Consider the following 23466-nt stretch of genomic DNA (forward strand, 5'->3'; position numbering starts at 1 on the left):
AATGATAGAAAATATAACCCTGCTTATAAACCTGATAATCATATAATAAAACATTTAAAATATTATTTCTGAGCTGTACCATTAAATTTCAGTAAATATCAAAAAGAAACATTAAACAGTTTTTCATCAGTAGGTTTACTGATAATTCTAAGTTTGTTTCTTTATGAAAGAAATGAACAAATGAAGTGAGTTTTATTAAAAAAGTCTTTAGTATTAGAGAAGAAAATGTTGTAATATAGAATGAGAAATTTTAGAAATGAATTAAAAATATTTTTAATTAGTAATGCTTTCTGTTTAACTAATGAAAAACCTTCATAAAAAATCCAAGTCAACTATTTATTAAGATGATTAAGGCAGGATATTATATTCTGCAGTAATAATAGTAACTATATAATTATATTTTTTAGTCATATTGCATGTTAGTTTATAGATATTTCCTATCCTCTATGCATTTAAAAATCTGGGATATAGTGAATATGTTAATGTTAAAAAATTAGCACAGAATAGTGAGGAATTGGGTATAGCATAAAACCAGTCAACAAGACTATAACTAAAAAAAAAAGGCTACTCTTGCTATTTTTTTTTTTTAAATGTGCAGGTTACCTTAAAAAACATAAAAATTAATAAGAAATAAAATATTATACCCACGTTTTTTGTCTTTAATAAGTTTTTTAATATAAAAATCATGAGCAAGATAATAAAATATCTAACATAGAATTACTAGTATGAAATAATCGTTACCTTAAATCTAGTAATGTATATACATGATTTTGTAATTTTATATTATTAGGTTCAATCATACATGCTTTATATTACTAGTTCAGTCCTTAATATCCTGAGTGGTATAAAAGTTTGTAAAACATAGAACTGTGTCAAAACACAAAGTCGTATAAATTTTTGCACTCTTTTGAAAAAAAAAGAAGTTTTCCTACCAAAGCTTTTCCATAAAAAAGACTGATAAAGTATATTAAAAAGAAAATACCATGAAAAAGAAAAGGAATTATTATTATATGGGTTAACAAGAGTATGCATATATGTGCATATTTACCCATCTTTTACTTGTGTTGTAATTTTATTTACATAACCAATGGAGTTTTATTAAAAAGGTTTTTTATTAGACAATAAAAACTCCTTAGAGTTATAGCAGTTTTAAGTTTAATTAATTTAAGAAATAGATTAAATCATTTACATAATTTAAAAAAAAAATATCTTGAAATTACTTGTGAAATAATCTCTGCAGGTGTAATTTAAAAAGATTGTAGCATTTTTACTCTTTGAAGAAAAAAGAAAAACCATTAATAGAAATAAAATTAGACCTATATTACATACTAATAGGCTTAAAAGTAATTCCTACATTTTAAATACTTATTCCTCAAACAGTTAATTTCTCTAAGGTATGATTTCACCATCTAGAACCATTTTTCTGTTGATATGTTCTTATATTTTCTAATGTTATACATCACATCATTAATAATTATCAGTGATGCACATCTACGGAATTCACAATTTCTTTCAAATGAAGGAAAAATCTAAGATTAATGGGATCACAGTACAAGGTACGATTAAATAAAGAAAAATTTTAAAAATTATTTCAACCTGTCTGGGAAGTAATTTGTAAAATATAGGCTCTGAACAATATTAAAAAAAGCAAAACGTCTAACAATTATTTTAGCCGACTTATTAGTAGAAGTAATGACAAAATATTACCATAAGCAGTTGTCTTGCTAAATATACACTATGGATTGAACCAGTAATAGTGACATTACTCTTTTTAAGAGATGAAATGCAAGGATTTAAGACATCTGGAAATACAATCTGAGTTCTGGTCAATTGCATTATCCTCATTAGATTAGTGTCATTCTCTCCACGGACTATTGGATGATGCTGAGGAGAGATTTCCATAATCATCTGAATTTGATTTTGGCTCTAAAAATACAAAACAGCAAAAAGATTAAATAGAACATTTGATGAATGAGTTGTAAATTATTAATTTATTATTTTTAAGAGGTTATTATCAACCTGGTTCAAACTAAGTAACAGACAAAGTCCAGTCTTTCAATGCTACTGTCATTCATTACTAATAAAGAAAATGTAACATAACATTCCTTATATAATGATTTGTAACTTTCATTATTAAGAGTTTTATTTATTTCACTTTATAATAAGTTTGTGAGTATAGCTACATATTGTTTTACTCTCATTTATCATGAACATGAAAAGGTCCACATCAGTTCCTTGAAGAGTATTTATTTTCCAGAAAAAACTTGTAATGATCCATTTAATAAATCTATTTTTACTGTAATACTTAGAATCTGACAAATAGTACACGTGATGCACACTTTGTTTGGTTAAATGTATTGTATATGACAAAATTAATTATTTTTAAATTGCATGTTTATTAAGAATGCAAAGTTTGGATTTTATGTGGTATGTATAAAATATGCATGTTTGGGTTAATATTTACAACAATTATTTTACAAAAAATTAATGTATTATTGTGTATTGATCTTAAACTTTTTTTTGTGACTGAGAATGTGCTTGTGAATGTAAGGTAGAAGCTATCATTATAATTTAATCTTCATTCTCCTGGATTTTGAGATCACCATGACAAATTAATGTGGACACTTCCATAAAATATTTATGAATACTCACTTTCAAAATAACTAGCAACTTAATGATACTGGAAGCTTGTTTCAGGATTACATTTCATTCCACCTTGAGTGCCATTGCAGATGGAACTGCTTTTAATGGTCATAATCTTAAAGAGCTTGGGAACTCAGTTTAGCATGAGGTGCTTACTCTCACTCACACTCTCTCTCACTCTCTCTCTCTCTCTCTCTCTCTCTCTCTCTCTCTCTGTATGTGTGTGTGTGTGTGTGTGTGTGTGTGTGTGTGTGTGTGTGTGTGTGTGTGTGTGTGTGTGTGTGTGTGTGTGTGTGTGTGTGTGTGTGTGTGTGTGTGTGTGTGTGTGTGTGTGTGTGTGTGTGTGTGTGTGTGCAGTTGTATGTCTAATAAGAAGTTTTTTTGTAATTATGTATTAGTAAATTTTATGTTGTACAATAGTGTACAGTTCATGGACCTTTTGTGCCATGAGTAAAATCTGTATGTTATAGTAATAAACTTTATAAAATCAGGTTCTAGTCCAGGTTCTGTGAGGTTTATAAAGGTTGAATCTGAAGCAGTACACAGTAATGCATCTATCCTCCTTTGAATATATCCTTCGTGGGTGAACTTGCAAAGGTTCATGCTGACGTAATGTATAATTTTTGTAGATATGTATCTACATACGTATGTAAAGCGGAGAAGGTGTCATCGGTGGTTTCTAGGTTGATGAGGAACGTCGGTGGACCCTGTGCTTCCAGGAGAAGACTGATAGCGTCCACAGTAGCCTCGGTCATTTTATACGCAGTTCCAGTATGGTTTCAAGATCTGAAGGTTAAACGTAATTGTACTAAGATACACAGCTTTTATAGAAGACTTGCGCTGCGTGTGACCATGGCATGCCGATCAGTGTCGCTTGAGGCCGTCCTTGTGATATCCGGTGTGGCTCCAGTTAATATGCTGGCAGAGGAGCAGACAGATAGATACCAGGGAATGGAGGTCTCGGATGCCAGGAGCTGGATGTTTAATTGATGGCAGGAGAGGTGGGATGTGGCCACCACTGGCAGGTGGACTCATTGGCTAATACCATGTGTCAGGTCCTGGCTTAACAGGAAACACGGGGAAGTGAATTTTTATTAACAACCCAGTGGCTCACGCGACATGGGTTGTTCAATGTCTACCTCCATGCTAAAGGGAGATGGGAGACACCGACATGTGTGTACTGCCATGAAAGAGATGATGTAGAACACACATTTTTAATAGTCCAAGATGGGCTACAGAATGGTCATTTGATGGAGTAGTCTACCCAGCGGAGGTCATGAAATGACCTCCTTTGTTGGCTTCACATGAAAAATGGAAGATTTGTGTGGCATGGTTTAAAGACATACTCCCTTGGAAGCTTGCAGAAAGAGGTAGTTGAGTGGTTTTCAGGTGGAGAGTGATGGTTTCAGGGGTGAGCAGCGGGTGTCCAACTGGATCGCCACTGTTGGGTGCCCCTGGGGGACGTTGGAAGCCATTGCTTGACATCAGCACTGGTGAGCCCATGGACATGCACTGTGATGATGCAATACCCTTTGGGTTGTTCTATCACCACATTGTGTGAGGGGGAGAGTTTTTAGTGGATCCCTGTCTTGGCAAGAAACCCCACACACCCAGCAGTATGGGCTGTTGGGCATCTGGTTGCAGATTTTCCCTTCTCCAATGCAAAACAAACAAAAAAAAAAACCATGTGTATGTAGGGTTTAATCATTAATATTTTCTTGCTTGTATCTATAAGTGAATGTGCATCCAGTTTGCTCTGTATTGTATTTAATGTAGTTACTCCAGTTAAACTTAATACTCCTGGTTCCTGCATTTATTGGTGTTTGCTTTTTAGTGAGGTAACATAGCAAATGTCATATTGTGTTTAATGCTTTTAACATTTAGTATAGTGTTTTTGTGACAGTGAAAGCTAAACATTTTTACTTCCTTGTAAAAGCTAAGGAAGTATTGCGATCGCGAAAAATTTTGGTTTTCATATTTCAACGGAAATATCCATTTGACATCCCTGAATCCATTTTGACTAGTTTCAATGTTACATCTGTACATTCATATGTATGTACGTACACACGTATTTCGCATAATTAAAAAACGATTAGCCATAGAATGTTGAAATTTTGTATTTATGACTTGTAACATTTAGTTGTGCACCCCCCATTTTGAATGCAGTTGACTGAACCAAAAATATCCAAAAAAGCCCAAAATCCAAAAATAATCTGGATTTTGGACTTTTTCTTAACTGTAGTAATAAGTCCTCATTGAGAGCTTTTCAATGACATATAGTGGTACGTATTTTTATTGGTTCCAGAGTTATAGCCATATGAAATTTTAATTAATATTGATTTATTATTAATTAACCTCTGATTGTAAAAAAATTGTTACAATAAATAATAATTCAATAAGAAAAATAAAAAAAAACAATTATGAAAAAATATCAGAAGTTATTAGTGAAATAAAATTTTATGTATTTTTCATTTTAAAAAAATGTGTATGTGTAATTTAATAGGCGTACAAGGAAGTCATGTGATAACCACATCAGATTTTGAATGAATTAGTAAATTTTGTATGAATCTGTTGTGTTGATATTTGTATGTTACCATTATGTAATTTTATATTACTAGGTTTGTTTTTTCCTTAATTTTATACAATGTATTGTCTATGAGCATAGGTAGAGTTTTTAATTTAGTTATTATGAGCAAGGTTTCAGTTATCGATCAGCTTTCATGTAAAAAAATTACATCAACTAATATTGGGAAAATTTAACAGAGCATAGTATAGTTAAGTGCTAATAATTTTTGTAAGGTAATCTTCTACATTCAATTTGGATCCAAGCTTGTCTTATTTTTTTAATTTTCAAATTTTATATTTCACTTTTCAAATTAAGATTGAAATTTTTTCTTTGATAGCGTTATTCTATTTTATTATTTGATATCATTTTTTTTATAAATATATATTTTTTATACTTTTTTGTATATTTTGTGTTCTGTTTTCCTTCATATCTAGTAATGATGATTGTTTACCAATCAAAAAGGATATTTTGATTGGTAAATAAATATTCTAGTAAATAGATCTAACATGCTCTAGTGTTTTACCATGTATGCTATATTTAAGTACAATTGTAATTTTTAATCTATGTTTCTCTTTACTAATTATTACCGATTCATATTTCAGAATTTCAAAATGAACAAATTAATTTTTTAGTTTGTTGCACTACTGAAGACAAAGTCTATGAAGTAGAGAATTAAACATTGCTGAATTTTTATTTTATGAAAACTGCTAGATAGATTTTATAGATTATTCTTTGAATATACTTTACATGCATCAACAAACAAACTTTCATGATTTCTTGCTGGAAAATCATTTTAAAATATAGTTTTAAAAAAATATTAAGATTTAAAAAAAAAATAATTTAAGAGAATATCTTTATCAGTGCAAAAATGAATAAACTCTTGATTTTCAAAAAATATACACACTTATATCACTTTAAGAGAAAAGGTTTTGACTTGAATAGAAATGCAGTTTGTAAAAATATAAAATATAAGTAATTTTGAAGTATTGCTCAGTAAAACATTTACAAACATAAATTATTTACAGAACACAAATTATTATTATTACAAAATCATAACTTGATTTTTAACATTTTCCTAATAAAAAAATTAAATATATTTTTATATTAATTAAAATATTGTTTATTGAAGATAATATTACTTACTGTTAAGGAACCACACATTTGATTAACAAGGAGTAGAGTGGCTTTTTCAACTTGTGAAAGTTCCCATTCACAACCCTTAACAACAACCATTGTAGAATATAGCTTAGAGCGTGTACGAAATTTCACTTGTACATTGTATTTTTCTTGAATCGAAGTTATATATGGTGAGGCCAGTATCAGTTCAGATTGCATCGTTCCCAAGACAGGTAGTTCAAATGTAAAAATCAGAGGTGACAATTCCTTAAAATTAAAAGAAAATTTTAAAGAAAACTAATAAAAATAATAATTTTTTCAGATGGTGGAAATCAGGTAACTTAAAAAATATTATACCATCCATATAGTAGAAACTGTGTTTATTGTCCATGCTCTATAAGTCCCTGTCTTTCTTACAGTCACAGTACATGTAAAGCTCCTGAGATGCAAGAAACATTAATCAGGATTGCTTTCTCTGAGAGAAGGCACTAAGAATTAATTCACTTCTACTTTCACTTAATCTGGGTAGAGATATCTGTTGTTCTTGAAAATGGGAATATTATTTTTAGATTCAAACCTCTCATGATAGTTGGTTTACAATGATTTGTGATTAGGGAGGTAACACACACAATATTCATAAAATGAAGTACTTTCACAATTGGACAGTGAAAAAAGTATGATTGTGGTTAAAAAATTATCATAAAGATTGTGTTCTAAGTTACCAGTAATTAATTTGGTTAAATGAAATAAACAGGAATAAAGAGTAAATGGGCAGAGAAGTTTTGATTAAGTTCAGAAGAAAGGTTAATCATTACCTAAGATATGATAGTATGATTTGGAGTACAAGTTATGTTAAAGCTGCTGACTCTCTAAATAAACAGACAAAAATATATTAAGACAAAAAAAATATATTGAGACAAACATCCTGAAACAATAAAATTCTTTTTTATTGTATAACAATCCCTTACTTTTTATTTTTTTATTTAAATAGTTACATAAAAATCTAGTTAAAAACTGATGAATACTACTCACCAATAATGAAAATTTAGTAAGGAACTTTAGGTAGTCGCAAAAATGTCATTTTCTAAAATAAAATTGTATAAAATAATATAAATGATAATAAAATTACAAATAAAATTGAATCGATAACAATACAAATAATAATTATCAATGAAATAAAGAAAATGAAAAAAAGGTTTTTTTTTAATATAAAAATAATACCAATTTAACTTAGGGTTAACCATAAAAAATTTGCAAAAACTTTAAATAATAAAAACTGCAAAATTTAGGAAAATGTAACAGATTACTTGGAGCTCAGCAAGGCATGGTCTGTACTTAATATATCTGTATTAATCTGTTGAATGTATGCATCCAAGTGTAATGCATTTGGAGAATGTAACTTTTTTTTTGTCTTCAGTCATTTGACTGGTTTGATGCAGCTCTCCAAGGTTCCCTTTCTAGTGCTAGTCGTTTCATTTCAGTATACCCTCTACATCCTACATCCCTAACAATTTGTTTTACATATTCCAAACGTGGCCTGCCTACACAATTTTTTCCTTCTACCTGTCCTTCCAATATTAAAGCGACTATTCCAGGATGCCTTAGTATGTGGCCTATAAGTCTGTCTCTTCTTTTAACTATATTTTTCCAAATGCTTCTTTCTTCATCTATTTGCCGCAATACCTCTTCATTTGTCACTTTATCCACCCTTCTGATTTTTAACATTCTCCTATAGCACCACATTTCAAAAGCTTCTAATCTTTTCTTCTCAGATACTCCGATCGTCCAAGTTTCACTTCCATATAAAGCGACACTCCAAACATATACTTTCAAAAATCTTTTCCTGACATTTAAATTAATTTTTGATGTAAACAAATTATATTTCTTACTGAAGGCTCGTTTAGCTTGTGCTATTCGGCATTTTATATCGCTCCTGCTTCGTCCATCTTTAGTAATTCTACTTCCTAAATAACAAAATTCTTCTACCTCCATAATCTTTTCTCCTCCTATTTTCACATTCAGTGGTCCATCTTTGTTATTTCTACTACATTTCATTACTTTTGTTTTGTTGTTGTTTATTTTCATGCGATAGTTCTTGCGTAGGACTTCATCTATGCCGTTCATTGTTTCTGCTAAATCCTTTTTACTCTCGGCTAGAATTACTATATCATCAGCAAATCGTAGCATCTTTATCTTTTCACCTTGTACTGTTACTCCGGATCTAAATTGTTCTTTAAGATCATTAACTGCTAGTTCCATGTAAAGATTAAAAAGTAACGGAGATAGGGAACATCCTTGTCGGACTCCCTTTCTTATTACGGCTTCTTTCTTATGTTCTTCAATTATTACTGTCGCTGTTTGGTTCCTGTACATCTTAGCAATTGTTCTTCTATCTCTGTATTTGAACCCTAATTTTTTTAAAATGCTGAACATTTTATTCCAGTCTACGTTATCGAATGCCTTTTCTAGGTCTATAAACGCCAAGTATGTTGGTTTGTTTTTCTTTAATCTTCCTTCTACTATTAATCTGAGGCCTAAAATTGCTTCCCTTGTCCCTATACTTTTCCTGAAACCAAATTGGTCTTCTCCTAGAACTTCTTCCACTTTCCTCTCAATTCTTCTGTATAGAATTCTAGTTAAGATTTTTGATGCATGACCAGTTAAACTAATTCTTCTGTATTCTTCACATTTATCTGCCCCTGCTTTCTTTGGTATCATGACTATAACACTTTTTTTGAAGTCTGGCGGAAATTCCCCTTTTTCATAAATATTACACACTAGTTTGTATAATTTATCAATCGCTTCCTCACCTCCACTGCGCAGTAATTCTACAGGTATTCCGTCTATTCCAGGAGCCTTTCTGCCATTTAAATGTTTTAATGCTCTCTTAAATTCAGTATTGTTTCTCCCATTTCATCCTCCTCAACTTCCACTTCTTCCTCTATAACACCATTTTCTAATTCATTTCCTCCATATAACTCTTCAATATATTCCACCCATCTATCGACTTTAACTTTCGTATTACATATTGGTGTACCATCTTTGTTTAACACATTATTAGATTTTAATTTATGTACCCCAAAATTTTCCTTAACTTTCCTGTATGCTCCGTCTATTTTACCAATGTTCATTTCTCTTTCCACTTCTGAACACTTTTCTTTAATCCACTCTTCTTTTGCCAGTTTGCACTTCCTGTTTATAGCATTTCTTAATTGCCGATAGTTCTTTTTACTTTCTTCATCACTAGCATTCTTATATTTTCTACATTCATCCATCAGCTGCAATATATAGTCTGAAACCCAAGGTTTTCTACCAGTTCTCTTTATTCCGCCTAAGTTTGCTTCTGCTGATTTAAGAATTTCCTTTTTAACATTCTCCCATTCTTTTTCTACATTTTCTACCTTATCTTTTTTACTCAGACCTCTTGCGATGTCCTCCTCAAAAATCTTCTTTACCTCCTCTTCCTCAAGCTTCTCTAAATTCCACCGATTCATCTGACACCTTTTCTTCAGGTTTTAAACCCCAATCTACATTTCATTAACACCAAATTATGGTCGCTATCAATGTCTGCTCCAGGGTAAGTTTTGCAGTCAACGAGTTGATTTCTAAATCTTTGCTTAACCATGATGTAATCTATCTGATACCTTGCAGTATCGCCTGGCTTTTTCCAAGTGTATATTCTTCTATTATGATTTTTAAATTGGGTGTTGGCAATTACTAAATTATCCTTCGTGTAAAACTCTATAAGTCGGTCCCCTCTTTCATTCCTTTTGCCCAGCCCGTATTCACCCACTATATTTCCTTCCTTGCCTTTTCCAATGCTTGCATTCCAATCTCCAACTATTATTAAATTTTCATCTCCTTTTACGTGTTTAATTGCTTCATCAATCTCTTCGTATACACATTCTACCTCATCATCATCATGGGCGTTTGTAGGCATATAGACGTTAACAATCGTTGTCGGTTTAGGTTTTGATTTTATCCTCTTTACAATGATTCTATCGCTATGCATTTTGAAATACTCTAATCTCTTCCCTATCTTCTTGTTCATTATGAAACCTACTCCTGCCTGCCCATTATTTGAAGCTGAGTTAATTATTCTATAATCATCTGACGAAAAGTCGCCTTCCTGTTCCCACCGAACCTCACTAATTCCTACTACATCCACATTTATCCTATTGTAATTGAATGTAACTTAATTACATTAAAAACTAAAATAAATACTTCCAGTACAGTTAATTTAGCTGTCCCTTTTGGTTATGATATAGTTGGTGAAATCTTTTACAGCTTTCTGTCGTGTAATAAAATGGGTCATAACAGATAAGAAATGAACATAACATGTCTTTAGCGATAACCTAAGTTAACCTTTGGCATCAGTGACTTATTCACAAATTTCTTCATTGGAAACATCCAGTAGTTCTTATAGTAAGAAATAGTACAGATGAATATTAAATCGGATTCCAAAGACGATGGGTAAAATCTTAAACACCTTAAATCTGTGTCACTTACCTAATTCTTAATAGTTGTTTATTTCTGCATAACTTGAATTCTATTTGGAAAGAAGATGAACAAGTACATTTTCAGTTATAGGGAAAAAATTAAATCACCAAAAACTTAAAATAAAAGATTTCTCAGTTTTGAGAAAGAAAAGGAAGTGAACAATGATGAATGTAGTGTTTGCTTTAAGAAGAGAGAGAGTACAGGTCCTGTTTGCTGCCTAACTTAGCTAAGGTATAAATAAACTTAATAAATATGAATATCAAAGAGAGAAGCAATGCCAGCATACTGAAAATATTGATGGTCTGTATGTGTTGTTTATTCAACGAATATCCTGATATAAGTTCTGCCTGTGTTAAATAAGCATGAAAATTCATTTGAGGCTCTGACCAGTATGAGTGACCCTAAAACTGAAGTAAATAATCACACAATCACATTACTATGGTCATTATTATAGGGTGGCGCACTAAATGACCCAACATTTGTTTTGGCAATAATTGTTTAGGTTAATTATTAATGTGTTTTATATTTAAAGAAGTGACAGTAGTTCATGAATGTTAGTTTCTTCTCTTCCCTAGTGCACTGTTTGTGTATTATTCCAAGATGGCTGAAAAGGAAGACTTACTGTTGAACAGTGTGTAAAGACTGTGTTTTATAATGAAATGAAAAGTGCGGTGCTTACACAAAGATGGTTTCGTGCACATTTTCAAACTAGATGGTCACCCTCATTTAAAACAATACATAGACTACAAAAAATTAATAGTGATGGTTTAGTATTTGAGAGTAAGCGTGAATGGCCTGCCAATGTTTGTTCTCCACAGAATGTCGAAGCTGTCAGAGCAGCATTGCTGAGGAGCCCAGGCAAATCAACAATAAAAACAGCAGCACAAATTGCGATTTCTAAGTAATCTGTGCAGCAAATTTTAAAAACTGATTTGTTTTTGTGTCTGTATAAAATAACAGTATTGTCTAAATTAATGATTGACAACAAACATCAAAGAAATGATATTCGCTGAACGAGCTGTGAACCAAGATTATTGTTGAACAATGTTTGGTTTTCAGATGAGGCACATTTTCAAGTAGATGGGGGTTGTTAATAAACAAAATTTGTGTTTTTGGGATTCTGAGGATCCACATGTGCTTTATGAAAAGGTGCATCATGCTCCATGGTATGGGCCGCTACCTCAAGTAATGGGGTAATAAGGGACTTTTTTTTTGAACAAACAATGAAAAGTGAATGCTATCTAAAGACGCTATGTAATAATTTTGTTCCTCAGCTACTTGCAAAAAGGGTTTTAATTAGAAAACAAATGGTTCATACAGGATGGGGCCAGACCACACATAGCTAATGCTGTTTTAGACTTTCTGCATTAAATTTTTAATGTAAATGTCATTTCAAACTGATTTCCTAATCGTTTTGTGTGTGTGGACAGAACTGGCCCCTGAACAGTCCTGATTTGAATCTGTGTGATTATTCTAATTGGGGATTTCTAAAGGAAAAGATTTTCCCTAAAGATCCTCATGCAGTGATGGAACTGCGAGTGCTGATCATTGAGGCATGCAACGAGATAACCGAGGATATGTGTCATCAAGTTATTAACAACGTAGGAGTTTGTGTTGAAGAGATTGCTAGACATGATGTTGGTCATATTGAATGAACTTGTGATAAGCAGAACATAATCTCCAGGTATATAGTAAACATGTTGTCTTTCGTTTTTCGTATTGCGATTCAAATAAATATTTTTTAGCAAAACCAAATGTTGGATCATTTCATGCGCCGCTCTGTACATTAATAAATTTTATAAAATATAATAACTTACTCGGATCCGTGCTCTAGCATTTTCAACATTCTTAATTTCTCCTGCAATAGAAACTTGATTACTTTTTTCCAGAGGATTATTACGGTTGGAATCAGGAAAGTGTATGTGACATCCAGTTTCTTCCATCACTTTTTTTATTATCTGTCCTCCTTTGCCAATAATATGTGAATGATCAGTATAACTGACATCCAGTTTCATTGTCACTCTGTTACTCTATAAAAATAGAATTATTTATTTATAATATTATAAATCAATACAGTATTTTTTGAATAGCATATTTTGTGGTAAAAAATTATTGAAGAAAATGATTATTTTTAAGGACTAACTGTACATTCATTTCAGAAGACTACCCATATTACTTTATTTATTATTTTCCTAATATGTACATTGCAATCTGTTCAACCATTAAACAATAAGAAACCCTAAATGTGTTTTTGGGATTCTGAAGATCCACACATGCTTTATGAAAAGGTGCATCATGCTCCATGGTATGGGCCGCCATCTCTAGTCATGGAGTAATAAGGGGCATTTTTTTTGAACAGACAATGAACAGTGAACGCTATCAAAAAACGATATGTAATAATTTTGTTCCTCAGCTTCTTGCAAAAAGGGTTTTAATTAGAAAACGAATGGTTCATACAGGATGGGGCCAGACCACACATAGCTAATGCTAAATATTAAACCAGTCCCAGTAAAAACACTGGGAGGGTGAAAGAAAACTACATTAAACAAATATCAAAAATATCAAGCAACATTATATTACAAACATTAATAAAATTACATTAAAATCTTATCGTGATGTTTTTTATTTATGATTTGAATTAATGTTTGAAATTTGTTTTGATTTTTTTATAAAAATATTAATTTTTCTGTAATTTTCCCATTGTTTGTCAAAACTTTAGAAAAATTTATAAGTAACATAGATGTAATTAGTTTTATATGATGTAGTTGATATTAGTAAATTAATTACTGAGTGTAAATCTTCTTGTTGTTTAAAAAAAGTTGAATTAAAAGATTAATTTTGAAATCCTTCACATAAGTAAAACAGTATAAGAATGGTAGCGATGAAGATGGTAAAAGGAACTATCGACAATTAAGAAATAATATAAACAGAATGTGCAAATTAGCAAAAGGAAAGTGAATTAAAATAGTGTTCAGAAGTGGAAAGAGAAATTATCATCACTGGTAAAATAGATGGGGCATACAAGAAAGTTAAGGAGAATTTTGTGGTACATAAGTTAAAATCTAATAATGTATTAAATAAAGATGGTAAACCGATTTATAATACAAAAGAAAAGGTTGATAGGTGGGTGGAATATATTGAAGAGTTATATGGAGGAAATGAATTAGAAACTGGTGCTATAGAGGAAGAAGAAGAAGACGAAGAGAATGAAATTGAAGACACAATACTGAGATCTGAATTTGATAGAGCATTAAAGGATTTGAAAGGCAGAAGGGCTCCTGAGATAGATGGGACACTTCAGAATTGCTGTGCAGTGCAGGTGAGGAAGCAATAGATAGATTATACAACTAGTGTGTAATATTTACAAAAAATGTATAAAATTTTTTATTTCCTTCAGACTTCAAAAAGATGTTATTGTCAAGATACCAAAGAAAGCAGGAGCAGATAAATGTGAAGAATACAGAACAATTAGCGTAACTACTCATGCATCAAAAATTTTAACTAGAATTCTGTACAGAAGAATTGAGAGGAGAGTGGAAGAAGTATTAGGAGAAAACAAATTTGATTTCAGGAAAAGTATAGGTACAAAGGAAGCAATTTTAGCGCTAATATTAATAGTAGAAGAAAGATTAAAGAAAAACAAACCAACATACATGGCATTTATAGACTTAGAAAAGGCATTTGATAATGTAGACTGGAATAAAATGTTGAGCATTTTAAAAACTTTAGGGTTCATATATAGAGGTAGAAGAATAATTGCTAAAATTTACAGGAACCAAACTGCAACAGTAATAATCGATGAGCATAAGAAAGAAGTAATAAAAAAGGGAGTCTGTCAAGGATGTTCCATATGCTGTTACTTTTTAGTCTTTGCATAGAAGTAGCAGTTACTGATGTTAAAGAATAATTTAGATTTAGACTAACAGTGCAAATATTACTAAACATAAATATTCATTTAGGGTTGTGTCTTTGATCCCACCCTAAATAAATTACCCAAATGACAAACTGGCAACATAGTACATAAATGAAGAATTTTACTATAGTGATGCCTTGAGGGTATCATAAAAAAAATTACATTATAATTTTGTTCATTTTAAGTTCAACTTATAAACTTACCCAACCAAGAGTTTTTTCAGTTGATTTGAGCAACAATTTTAATTCATAACAGAAGCTTATACTTTCTAACAATAAGAAGAAATTTGAGGCATGGCCACAAAAAATTTTTTATAATGAGCAAAGATTTCTTTATATGTTCAATAATAATAGTTTTGGAAGTAAATAAAATTATATATTTAAAACAAATAAAAAAATTTTTAATAAAAAATATGCTCATTGATAATAATATTACAAACAACTAAGCAAAATATGTTGCTCCATGATTTGGAAAGTAGCAGTATTTTATCTTTATTATTACAGCCCACAGTACTTGTAATATGGATTTAATATAAAAGGGAGTCAGCCAGTGTTTTCAACATTGATATTGAAGAAAAGATTATTCTGTTTTCTGAAACAAATTTCTTGCTTCACCAATTTTTTATCAATTCCAAAATTAATAATTCTGAATTATGGTGAAGGCCATTTATGAATTTAAAAACAAATACTTTATTTTAAATATGTTTTGAAACATAGATATTTATTTATTATTTGCCATCACAAATTAACTATATATTATTCACTGATCAAGCTTTTTAACACAATAATAAAAACTTGTTCCATCTAAATCTATCTATATCTATTATATACAAGAAGAATTCAACAAAAAATCTACCTTTTCAAATTTACAGATAGATGCATGACTAAAGTAACTGTAAACTGGAATTATCATTAAAATAAGATTCATGCAGATTTTACTGATTTTTGCCAATTTAGATTTATTTTATTTTATTTTGGTGTCTGTCTTATTTCAAATTTTTTTATGTGCTAATATACTAAAAACTACATTAGTTTCACAAGCTGCAAGAGAAACCCCAATAATTGTTCATATTTAGAATTAAATAATTAATACCTTTTAAAAAAAAAGCATTGATTATTTACCCGTATATCCAGAACAGACATAATTTTATTTTTAGCAGTTTTCACATCTTCATCACGTCCGGCAATTCTGATATGAGGGTCTGGAAATAAAAAAAATAGAATATGTATATGTATATTTTTCACTTAAAAATCAAAACTCAGTAATTACTTAAAAAATCTTATTCTGAATTATACAAAGGTAAATTAAATTTTTGAAATTATAATGCTATTTTGAAAATATTTTCAGCTAATTAATTAAATTTTTTCAGGTGTAATGTAATAAGTACTATTTACCTATCACATGGTGTGCAGGGTTTAAAATTAAAAGACTATTGATAAGAGGTGCCTCATCACATTTTATTGAAAAGAAGAAACTTTCTGTGGTCAAATTTCAACATTCACAACTACCAGGGTGGCCCTTAACATTAATCATTACTGAAAATACTGATTGTGTAATGGTAGGAGTCCAATGTTATAGAGCTCCAGCTGTTGAAGCACTGATGATTAACTGAAATGAAATTGGACGTTTCTTTATTGAAAAGTGATTTATTTATTTAATAATATTGAAACTGCAGGTAACCTGAAAATAACTTTCCTGTCATTACATTTTAAATAAGCAAACAAAACTAAAGAAAGGATTCATAAAAATTAAACAAATTAAGATTAAAAATAAAGTAATAAAAAAAACAAAAATAACAGTAGAAAAAGGATGAATAAAAAAGCAAATACCAATAATGTAAAAATAAAAATGAAATAAAGTGCTACTTGAACTTAAAATAGCATGCTAAAAGTGTAACATAAAAAGTAATATTGAGACAAAATTGTGGTATGTATGCTGATAACTACTTATATGCTATTCATTTCTCACTTGGAACAAATTGTTCAATTAAATACAGGTTATTACAACCGACACAGGACTGAAACCAGGACTCAACTTCCGTTATCTCATCTCCTATTCATGTAGCAGAAGAATTCAGTATTTTTTCCTGGTTTCAAACAGCAGTAATATTGATTTATTTCAAACAAACCCAATCCCTTCAATGGTTTTATTGATGAATCAATATTTCTATTCATTTTTGATCGAGTTAAAACTTTTATTTTCATTATAAAAAGTAAATGTTCAGTGGGTATTGATAAAACACACACCAATATTTTAAAAGAATTCGTAAATTATATTATTATCCCTCAATGCAATGTTTAATTAATGAATCTTTCAACAATGGAGTATTTCCCAACTGCCTTGAGATTTCTGTTGATATTTCCTACCTTAAGAAAGATTCAGCACTTAATTTATAAAATTAATGGTTAGTTTTCATTTTATCCATATTTTCTAAAGTAAAGAAGAAAATTTGAAAAAATTATGAAAAATAGACTTTTAACATTTCTTGAAAATAATTATGTATTGATAAACTTTCATCATAATTTTAGGAAAAAATGATCTACTGACAAACACTTCCCAGTTTTTAGAAAAAATTTAAATAGCGTAAATAACAAAAAGATTCATTTTTCAACTTTTTTATGAATAAGGACCTTATTATACTTCATTGTCATATTATCATTCATAAAATCTGGCCACCAATTTATTTAAAATATAGTTAAGAGATGCTCTTTTACAGAAACAAACAGTACTCTGTTGATGAATTTTTAATTGGTACTAATTAAAACATTTAAAAAATCATGAGTTTTCTGCAGCTCAGTTTAATGTATACATAAAGTAGGTGCTCAAATAATTTTCATTAATCTCTTCTAAACAGAGATTTTTTTATAGTTTTTTATATTTAATGCCTTCATGTAATACCTTACTGTAATATTATTTCAAGTTTTTATATTTTAAATAATTAATTTGGACTTTATAATCATAACTACTTTTTATTTTATAATTGATTATATATTTTATGATACTGCTTTTATCAAGATTTTACTAGATTGATCAAGATTTTATTTGCCTTGATGTAGCCAGAAAAATGCTGGGAGAGTTTTTTGTCTGTAGAGTTACCATATCTTCTGTATAGAATGTATTATTATGAAGTAATCAGAATAAAAGATTTATTTAATATAGAACTCACCAAAGTGTAATAAGATTTAAAACAGCATTACTATTAGTTATTAGTTAGTAATAGCATTACTATTGTATTAGTTTATGAAAACTAATACATTACATAAAATGTAAATTTTTTATCTTATTATGCTATGTCCTTTTACATCTTGAAATTACATGTCTCCTAAGTATCATTTAAAACAAATATGATAAAAAAAGTTCCAGAAAGTATATATATATATATATATATATATATATATATATATATATACACACACAGCTCGTATATAGGTTAGAAAAATGTCATAGAATTTAGGTGTGAGACAGATTGTTTCTTTTTCAGTGCTTATAAGAAAATCTTTGTAATGAAATCTATTTATTTTTATTTTTTTAGCACAGAAAAATACATATGCATTTTCTCATGCACTGCAGCTAAAATATAATTCATTACCATGAAAAATTTAGACTTGTGTTTTAATAATAATGGAACAGAATTTGTTTATTTATTCTCCAAAGTTAAGAAAAAGAAAAACGTAATATATTATGGTCAGTTAAGCGGAGTTAAACAAAGACTATATTATTTCAGGATCAATTTTAAAAAATAAATCATAAAAAGAAATTATGTATCCCTATCAGTGTTGCTGAATAATTTATTAGCATTTACTTATTTCTTAATTCTAAAACTTATTTGATGGATCCTTAACAGTATTTATAACTCCATAAACCAGAGATCAATATCTGTTTCAATTTTACTGTACACTGTTATAGATTGGGATTAAAAAGATCAGGTGGGCTAAAATGAATCATCTTTGCATCTGAACAAACATACAGCTGACAGCTGTATGTAGTGAATTAGAAACTTTTTGAAACTGGATAAAAAAGCAGTGATACTGTAGAGCCACAATGATGTGGTTGATGTTGAATATTTTTTTAATTTGCTTTAAAAAAAAGTAGTCAAACATTTGTTACATTTACTATTTTTAGGAATTTGTGAACTCTCATTTGTTAAATCAAAACCAGCAAACTAGATGGAAGTTAATTATTTGCTTCTGATTTAGAATTAGAAGCGTTATATGAAAGTGTCATTGATCTAGGTTATGTTATGTGTTGCTTAGTTATAAGGTGCTGGTATATTTTCATAAACCTATGGAATTTAAGTAAAACCAGTATAAGATTTACTTCGACGAAGAAAAAAGATTAATGGTTGATGGAAACATTTTTATGAAATCAAAATACAGAGGCAGAGTGGAGTATTTCACATTAGACCACCCAATGGATGGTCTATTTTTGTTGATTGGTTTAAAACTATCATTCTTCTACATTTCAGAAGATTAGAGGTTCAAAATTAATGACAAGTGAAGGTAATCTTTTAAGTCACTTGATGACTTCAATCATACAAGAGTGTATGAACAATTATATCCATTTTGTTTTTTCAGGTTCAAATACAATATATTTATGCCAGCTGCTAAGTATGGTTTATCCTTTTATTCTCAGAAATATGTTTGGTATAAAATTTAAGAAATTTGGAAAGGAAAATATTGTGGCATGTTACCAAAGACAATATTTTCCCAGAATGCTGAAAGCTCCATTGGAATAAATAAATACACTTTCCTCAAAAATATATGCAAGGTGATTAGAGGCATTGATGAAACATTTATGTAAAAAACTTTTTAGGCGCAGACACAGTGTGTCATAACCTTACTACAGATAAAATGGAAAAGCTTGATGCCTTTGTCAGTCTTTTAAAGAAAACATGAACAAATAACTTTTAAAGAAGGCAGGTCTGAAAATAGAAATGGTCATGAAACAAATTAAACATACTACCTGGAAAATTATCATAAAAGAGAATCTTTGAGAGTTAACTAAACAGGATGCGGAGGACCCTGGTCCAAGTTACTAAAGTGCGTCAGATGCAGAAATCCTGTGTAGCAACCACAGGAATGAATGAAGTTGATCAAATTACACTGTATAAAACTTATGCAGGTAAAACTTTATAAAATAAACATTTTATATATGAAAGCAATGTCCTGTCAGTTATATAACGTTTTAAAAACAAAAAATAAATATCAACTAAACTCCTTTAGGCGCAGAATATGAATTTATACCCAAATATACGGGTAATGCCGTTTATCGTAACGAAAGTATTACAGTTGATTAATTTGACATTTTTTTAAAAGTAAAACTTTAAATGCTACACCTTTGTATAACATATATTTGCTAACATTCCCGTCGCTGCTTCGGTCATGAAATACATAATCAGGATTTGAACATGAACGCAAAAATAGATTTCTCAACGCCGATCTTATTTTATTTTTTGAAATACAAAAATTGAGTAATTATTCAAAACCTAGAGTATCTTAAAAAGAAATTAACACAAATAGTAGGAAATGTGCACGAGTTGAAAAAAGAACTCTAGGAAAAAGGAAAATGTGTAGGTAAATATGTACATAAATGAATAAGTGTATCATTGTATTAGTATTTGTAAAAAAATTTCTGATTTTATTTGGTGTTTTTGAAAAGCGCATTAGATGATATGGCCCACAATCCCCTATAATAAATGGTAAGCACTGTTCTGTATATAACTGGATAGAGGATCCATTGTGTTGGAATTGGTAAAATTTGAAGCATAAACTAGCGCCAATAAATGAGTGGTAGAACCGGTAGAACTAAATAAAATGATACGGCTCATGCGCAGAGGTAAGTGTAAGAGTAGGGATAAAAGACTGTCCTACCATCACGATTATAGTCGCGCAAGCGTACAATGGTTTTATTTAGTTCCCAGCATCTCATTCTGCGGCGCTAAAGTATGATTCAATATTGAACACTTAATTGTATTTTATGTATTATTACCTTACGTATTATTGTACTTTTACCCCTATCCAGTTATATAGAGATCAGTAATTGTAGGTTTCATTTGCCCACGGAAAAATGTACGAATAATTTTTATTTTTTCTACTCATTCAACTTCTATTTGAGAAGTATCACAAAATACAGGAACTTTGAAAATTACAACAAAATAATTTATGTACAGAAATTTATCCATTACAATTAAAAAAATATAATATATATATAAAAATATAAAATTACCTAATTCAGTTTTTGAAAATTACAAGTAGATGGCGTTCTACTCTACATTTGCATTCTGCCGTTGAGGTTCCCCATTGCTCGCTATAATTTGTAGCGAGCAATGGGGAATGCCCAAATGGGAATGCCACGAATTTCATCTTGAATTGCTTGTTTCAATTCACCCAGTGTCTTTGGCCGACTTATAAACCACACTCTTAAAGTATTTCCACAAAAAAAATCACAAACTGATAAATCCGGTGATCTTGAAGGCCAGGGAAGTCAGCGAATCTTCTTAAGATCACATGGTTACTGAATAATTCTCGTACAGCTATCGTTTATTGCCTTGCAGTGAGCGACGTCACGCCATCCTGTTGAAGCCAGGCTTCAGAATGGTGTGGGAAATTGATCAATGCAGGTATAACAAAAGATTGCAGTATGTGAACATACCGATCCGAAGCGTCGTTGTGATCCGCTCCTCATATTCGAAAGATATGGTTCGATGACTATATGTGACGAAACTGCACATCATACCGTTACCTTGCTGCTGCGTAAAGGTGTTCATGAACTTAATTGGGATTGCTGTCTGTCCAGCAACGATAGTTCTGCTTGTTCACGTAGCCTGTGAGATGGAAATGTGCCTCATCTGACATCCACAGTTTGTCCAAATATTTGTTGTCCTGGTCAATGTGTGCTATAATTTTTTGACAGAAATCAAAGCGGAACTGGTGATCATTCTTATTCAGATCTTGCACGATCTGTAACTTATAAGGATGAAATTTTAAGTCGAAATGAAGTCGAATTAAAGCATTCTCTCGGAACAACCCGACCATAGCTGCTTGTTTATGAAATGAACGCCATGGGCTCTGAACAACTGAAATGCGTACAGCCTCAATATTGTGTGAAGTACGAGCACTTCTTGGCCGTCTTGTCGGTTTCTTTTTCAGAGCCTTGAAAGTTTTTAATCAAAAATATTTGATGGAACACATTCTAAACTGTAGTGCCATCAGAGCTCCCTGTGTGCATCTTCCAAACTATCATTGGTTTTCTACAACATTCTTAAGTAGAAAGCTCGCTGTTGACCGTTCCACTCCTTCATGATGACAGAATGGCAACGTTGTCTGTTTAAAGCAAAGCTGCCAACTGTACATGGCTGCCAACACGCATTTCAAAAGTTCCCGTTTTTTGTGTCCCTTGAATAACATGAAACAAAATTTATATCATTCTTTTTAAATACCATCACAGTGTTACCAAATATCATAAATTTTGATTGAAAAGCGGTAGCATAAAACGGCAAAAATGTAAAAAACAATTCATGGTTTTTTACCTCTTAAAACATAAAATTCAAAAAACCCAAAAATTGTTTTTAGATATTTATCTGAAGAGTATTTACAAGCCCAAGTCGAGTAAATATTTCGTTTATTATAGTCGGAAATAGGAAAAATTTGCCATCATTTTTCGAAATTGGTTTTACGTTTCTTCAACCCTTTCAAGGTCGAATTTCCACAAATTTAGAAATCGGGCTTTTGGATACTCACAAATTAAAAAAAAATAGTAAAATTTAATGTTATCCCATTTTAAACCTTTAAACTTGGAATTTCAACAAATTCTCATCACAATTGCAGATATTGATCAGTAAACTGAAAAGAACTATTTTCAAAAATAGGATTCAAATTGATAATAGCAGAATGTTGTGAATTTGTCATTATTAAATAATAAAATGTAAAAAAAAAAAAAGGTTCTGCCAAATATTTTTTAACCCTATTTTCTACAGAAACCTTTGCGATTATCACCTTAATTTACTAAAAACTTTCCTATCTGTTAACACACATAAAAAGTAAGAAAAGAGAAAAATTTGTAAATGAAGAATACATTTATTTTACAAGCACAAGGTAGGAGTTATAAATGTTTACCATTCCTAAGACTATCTTATAATCACATAAATCACATAATATTTTTTCCTAAGACTATCAAAAAGCTGCTATGAATCAAAATACAATAAAAATTTCTAATTTCCAGTTTGTACTTGATGAAAAATACTATAATAATTATGCCAAATTTATTAACAATTGAAATAGATTTTATGCCTACCTTTATGCGATTTTGATCCTACTTTTAACCTTGAAGGCCATATTACTCGAGTGTTTGTTTCAGACATAATCTGAAATTAATAAAAATTTAATAACAAGAGTGATATAAAAAAAAAAGAATAATAATAAATAAAATTATACAAATTTAGCAATGGTAGTTGAACTGTAGCGTATCATTGAACAACTCACTACTTCTAATATAAATGCAAGTGTGTTGTGTATGTGATACACACACCCCACAGATACATACATTTCATTTCAATTACATACAAATCATTAGTCATCTAGCAGAATGATATATTTTAATCAACATTTTTCCTACATCAAACACCTTCAGTTACTTGCTTATTCCATTCGTACCCTTACATTTTTTTTACCTCCACACTTAATTTTATTATTGCATTTAAATACCCCAAAATATGTGATCTCACAAACTA

The 23466-nt window shown here is 30.3% G+C and overlaps 1 protein-coding gene across 1 annotated transcript in view; it reads right to left on the reverse strand.

The window, feature by feature from the left end:
* BicC (protein bicaudal C) overlaps positions 1–23097 on the reverse strand; it is a 68586-nt gene extending 45489 nt beyond the window's left edge. The window contains exons 1-5 of the mRNA XM_075373726.1: positions 23031–23097; positions 15860–15939; positions 12643–12855; positions 6353–6592; positions 1708–1926 (exon numbers count right to left, since the gene is read on the reverse strand). Coding sequence (XP_075229841.1) covers positions 1708–1926; positions 6353–6592; positions 12643–12855; positions 15860–15939; positions 23031–23097 — 819 coding nt within the window. The remainder of the gene's footprint in view (positions 1–1707; positions 1927–6352; positions 6593–12642; positions 12856–15859; positions 15940–23030) is intronic.
* Between the last annotated feature and the right edge of the window lie 369 nt (positions 23098–23466).

The sequence above is a fragment of the Lycorma delicatula genome, chromosome 1 (assembly GCF_047948215.1).
Source record: "Lycorma delicatula isolate Av1 chromosome 1, ASM4794821v1, whole genome shotgun sequence".
Lineage (NCBI taxonomy): Eukaryota > Metazoa > Arthropoda > Insecta > Hemiptera > Fulgoridae > Lycorma > Lycorma delicatula.